Raw genomic sequence first — 5,464 nt, forward strand, 5'->3', positions numbered from 1 at the left:
TTTTTTCCAGAAGTTAGTTTGTATTTTAGCTTTTAAAATGAGTTGATGTTTTAGTTTAATTTTGAATATGGTATGAGGCAGGGGTGTAGTTTCATTTTTTTTCCCCACACAGATATCCAGTTGTTTCAGAACCATTTACTGAAAAAAAATTATAATCTCTCCATTAAATTGCCTTGGAAACTTTGTTGCAAAGCAATTGATCACATATGTGTTGGATACTCTGGATTCTCTACTCTGTTCCATTGATTTATGTACCTATTTCCTCCCACCTCCACCATCTCCTGCTCCCAAAGAAAACCGTAAAAAATTTGAGAGAAGGGTTACAGGCCATAAAGCGGAGACATAGTAACAGTAGCAATAACAATAATTAACATTTATTTAACCCACACTGAGCCAGGTGTTATGCTGAATAGTTTGCTGGTATTATCCTACTTAATAATCACAACAATCCTATCAGATAAAAGCTATTATAAACTCAATTTTGCAGATGAGGGAAGTATAGCAAGCAATGGATACATAATCTACCCAGAGTTACACAGTTACTAAGTGGTAGAGGCATGATTTGAGCCCAGGCACTCAGATGCCTAAGCCAGTGTTCTTGTTCTTATTTACTGAAGAGTTGCTAATAGTTTGTGATGAGAGATTATATACCACCAAAGACAGCCATAAAAGGGAAAATCTTATTTTACTAAATATATACTACTCCTGAAGCATTTTTGTCTATCTTCTACTAAAACAGTTTTGGTAGCTATTTTTGTTTTAATCTTTCATAGAAATTTTAGGCTGCCCTATGGCCAGGAAAATTTTTTTTCTTTTTTTCTTTTTTTTTGAGATGGGGTTTCACTCTGTGGCCCAGGCTGGAGTGCAGTGGTGCAATCTTGGCTCACTGCAACATCCACCTCCTAATTTCAAGCAATTCTCCTGCCTCAGCCTCCTGAATAGCTGGGACTACAGGCACGTGCCACTATGCCTGGCTCATTTTTGTATTTTTAGTAGAGACAGGGTTTCACTATGTTGGCCAGGCTGGTCTCAAACTCCTAATCTCAAGTGATCTGCCCACCTGCCTCAGAAAAGTGCTGAGATTACAGGCATGAGCCACTGCTCCTGACCAAAAAAAAGCTTCTTTTTTTTTTCGAGACAGTTTTGCTCTTGTTGCCCAGGCTGGAGTGCAATGGTGCAATCTCTGCTCACTGAAACCTCTGTCTTCCAGGTTCAAGTGATTCTCCTGCCTCAGCCTCCCTAGTAGCTGGGAATACAGATGCACACTACCATGCCCAGTTAATTTTTACTTTCTTTTTTTAGTAGAGACAGGGTTTCACCATGTTGATCAGGCTAGTCTCGAACTCCTTACCTCAGGTGATCCACCCGCCTAGGCCTCCCAAAGTGCTGGGATTACAGGTGTGAGCCACTGCGCCTGGCCCAAAAAAACATTTTCCAGGGATTGTTCTTTTAAAAAAGTATTCTAATTTTCTCTTGACTTCAAGTGAGATATGTACGTATCTACATAATGATTTTGAAATCCATATGGAGACATTCTCATCAAGAAAGCTCACGTAAACATGCAGATATTTTCATGTCTCATATCATTGTTTAGTCAGAAGGTCTCTATGGCTATTGATCATCGCATTTGACTTAACAAAGTAGTGTTTCCTGTAATGTCTTGCTACACAATGAAGCAAAGCTGATAGCTTCACACAGAGTACTGCAGGCTAAGCAATGGAGCAACATAAGAGATCAACAATAACCTAATATTCAAATATTCTGTTACCTTTTTTTTAACTGTTGCTGGTAAATGTTTTCATTAAAAATACTTCTTTTGTGATTAAAAATGATACTTGTAGACAATTTGTAAAATAAAGTTAGGTAAAAGAAAAAAATGAAAATCACTCAAAATCACCAAGGTATTTTATCTTTTATATTTTCTTTTGATATTATCAAATATATATATTTATATAAATTATACAAACATTATCATTTTCTTGTATTTAACTGTCTGCCTATCTATCTACCTACATATTTATTTAAATTACTATCTTTCATTTATCTTTTATAAAACTGAGATAATAAGAAATGACTTGATGTTTGATAGATCAGTAAGGTGACTATAGTTGGCCTTGATTGTGCATTTTTAAAAAGCTAAAAGAGAATAATTTAAATGTTCCTAGCATAAAGAAAAGATACATATTTAAGGTGATATCCCAATTACTCTGATTTGATTATATGAACATATCAAATTGTCACACATATCCTGAAAATATGTACATCTAATACATATCAATACAAAATTAGGATATTATAAACACTTAGGCATTCCTTTTTTAATTTATCATATCACAAACATTTTCTCATGCAATTAAAGCTACATTTAAAAGAGCCTTATGAAAATAAAACAAGAAAAAAAATTTTTTTTAACATAAATAGCCTCACGATAATCTATCATGTTGCTATACCATACTTTTATAACTATTCCCTTATTGTTACGTATTTAGATTTTCTTTCTTACTTTTGTTTCAAGGACTACTGTTGTGTTGAATACCTCTGTATATGAATCTTTGCCTGAGATTGTAATATTTTGGCCCTTTCCGGAATGCCACAGGGCCTGGTTTTCAGGGGTGGAGTGGGAGGCTTAATAATGTCCACAGTATAGTACGGGCTGGATTCTTTAAACTAGGATCTAAGCTCTTTGTTGTTTATGCAAGGCCAGGGGACTTAAAATAGCCTTCCTGCCACAGGGTGGTTAAGTTGAACCAGATCTGCATTAGCTGGTAAACTGCATCCAGTTATAGATGACCCTGACCACACGCAACAGCCAGGTCTATTTTAAGCCACATTGCTAAGTGGAACAGTTGGTTAATGGAATGTGTTAGAGGTGTATCTCCCTGGCTTTGATAAATCAAAGAGACAGGATCGAAGATGACTATCCCAGCAAACTGAATACTTAGAAGTTACTCTCCCAACAATTAAGTGCCCATTTCTTCAGTGGGAAACAAGTATCAAAGGACTAAAATTTGTTTATTCTGTCTTACAGGACAAAATGCATACTTTAGGGCATACCACTGTCTACAATCAAAGGCCTGACCAATGGCTACTAAAAACGAAGGCATCAGCTGAGTGTGGTGGCTCACATCTGTAATCCCAACACTTTGGGAGGCCAAGGTGGGCAGATCGCTTCAGTCCAGGAGTTCGAGACTAGCCTGGGCAACATGGTGAAACCCTGTCTCTACCAAAAAATACATATACGTATATAAATTAACAGGGCGTGGTGGCGTGCACCTGTAATCCCAGCTACTCACGAGGCTTAGGTGGGAGGATTGCTTGAACCCAGGTGGTCAATGCTGCAGTGAGTCACGACTGTGGCACTGCACTGCAGCCTGGGGGACAAAGCAAGACTCTGTCTCAAACAAACAAATGAAAAAATGAAAAAAAAAAAAAAAAAGAACAGGAAGGTATCAACACAGTAACATCACATTCTACAAATGGTTAAAAAAAGTTGCTAATGTGTTTTTAAGTCTGATATGAGCCATTCCTTACCATACTTCTGTGACCCAGCAAAGAAAGAACGTGTAAGAACAAAGGGTCTCTCCTTCCCTTTAGATCGCTGTATCAGTCCTTCTGCAGTAGCCATTTGCTATATCACCAAACAAGAAAAATTTCAAAGAGATGATTGGATTTGTACAGACATCCTCAATAAGCTATCTAAAATACAAAAAGCAAACAGTAGGCAGGAGCATGAAATGGAAAATATTAAAATAAATCCATCAAATAAGTTTCACAGTATAATGAAACTACTCTAAATTCCCCTATTAAAAGAATGGAAAATTTTCTTTGGTTAACAATAGCAATGAAATAATAATAAACAATCATCTAGCATTTATTTGGTGCTTACTATTGCTAGGCACTTAGTACAGTTTTCTCATATAATCTACGTAACAACCTCTGAGAGACAGTTTTCATTGGCAGGAAAAACTGAGATTCAGAGAGGTTAAATGACTGGCCCTGACCTATATAAGAAAGCTTACTAACTAAAGCAGCCTACAGTTACTGCAACAGGCTGTTACAGAGGCAAACACATACTATCTGAAAACTAGGCTTATATTTAGCCAAAAGCTCCCATTGGAAAATACCAATAGGTGAGAGGGCTACAGGAATACAGTCACAAGTTGAAAATAACAAAGAACCATGGGTATACATGAGGGCAAGTGTCTGCCATGTCTTTTGGATGTAGCTGGCAAATGAAAGATAATTTTACCACCTTTATTGAGGAAGCTAAGTACTTAAGGAAAGCTCTACATTTTTAAAGTATACTTATTGAAATTGTGTCTGTGTTCTAAATATTGCTCCTCCAGTGTGAATATAAGACTTGCTGTATGTAGATATTTGTGAAATCTTAAAACATTTGTTTTAATTACCTTCATTCACATATTTATACACTGCTTGCATCAATAAAAGTTTGAGGTAGCAGCCAGTGAGTGCCACTTATTAAGGGCTCCTATCGAGGCAGAGGTTTTATGTTATAATCAATTTCATAATATTTAAAAGTTCATCATGAAAAGAAAAGAAGCAAAGGGAGAAATAATAAAAAGTCTTGTGTTGGCTACTACCTAACATTCATTGCAACTGTCAGAAAAGACACACAAAGAGAAATGAACAGTAGAGGATAGCCATTATATTACAAAGCAAACGACTTTCAGCCAAAAGGCAGGTCACACGAGCCCAATTTACTTCTTTTGGATGTCTTACGTGATAAAACCGTAGATGTTGTGGAGTTCTCTGTGCTCCCAATTGCCATGATGAATGGCATTCTTCTGCATGGTTTGCTCTGGCCCTCTAAAGACAGAGGGCTCATTCATGTCATTCCAAAGGAATAGGATGTCGGTAGATCCCTAGGAAGTAAACCTTGGTCATGACACTCCTACAATGATGATGTCTATACAATAGCTCTCACCATTCCTCTTTCCTACCTCATTTTAAAAATTATGTTTATTATCTATGCTCTGTCCTCTGCTCCACTGCTAGAGTTTAAGTTCCACAGGGCATGACATTTTGTCTGTTTTGTTCATTAATCAATTCCAAACATCTAGAATAATACCTGGCCCATAGACATATCTCAATAAATATTTGCTGATGAATAAAAGAGTGCTGCCCTGTGTTGTCTGTGAAATATATATTGCCAGCCGGGCGCGGTGGCTCAAGCCTGTAATCCCAGCACTTTGGGAGGCCGAGACGGGCGGATCACGAGGTCAGGAGATCGAGACCATCCTGGCTAACACGGTGAAACCCCGTTTCTACTAAAAAATACAAAAAACGAGCCGGGCGAGGTGGCGGGCGCCTGTGGTCCCAGCTACTCGGGAGGCTGAGGCAGGAGAATGGCGTGAACCCGGGAGGCGGAGCTTGCAGTGAGCTGAGATCCGGCCACTGCACTCCAGCTTGGGTTACAGAGTGAGACTCCGCCTCAAAAAAAAAA

General features: G+C 37.9%; 1 protein-coding gene across 1 annotated transcript in view; it reads right to left on the reverse strand.

The window, feature by feature from the left end:
- The window catches only part of GANC (glucosidase alpha, neutral C), a 96,280-nt gene that overhangs the window by 21,466 nt on the left and 69,350 nt on the right, over window positions 1-5,464 (reverse strand). Inside the window, exons 14-16 of the mRNA XM_017855577.1 lie at window positions 4,741-4,883; window positions 4,075-4,225; window positions 3,532-3,628 (exon numbers count right to left, since the gene is read on the reverse strand). Of these exons, the coding sequence (XP_017711066.1) occupies window positions 3,532-3,628; window positions 4,075-4,225; window positions 4,741-4,883 (391 nt within the window). The remainder of the gene's footprint in view (window positions 1-3,531; window positions 3,629-4,074; window positions 4,226-4,740; window positions 4,884-5,464) is intronic.

This window comes from Rhinopithecus bieti, unplaced genomic scaffold, assembly GCF_001698545.2.
Source record: "Rhinopithecus bieti isolate Rb0 unplaced genomic scaffold, ASM169854v2 scaffold_495, whole genome shotgun sequence".
In the NCBI taxonomy this organism is placed as follows: domain Eukaryota; kingdom Metazoa; phylum Chordata; class Mammalia; order Primates; family Cercopithecidae; genus Rhinopithecus; species Rhinopithecus bieti.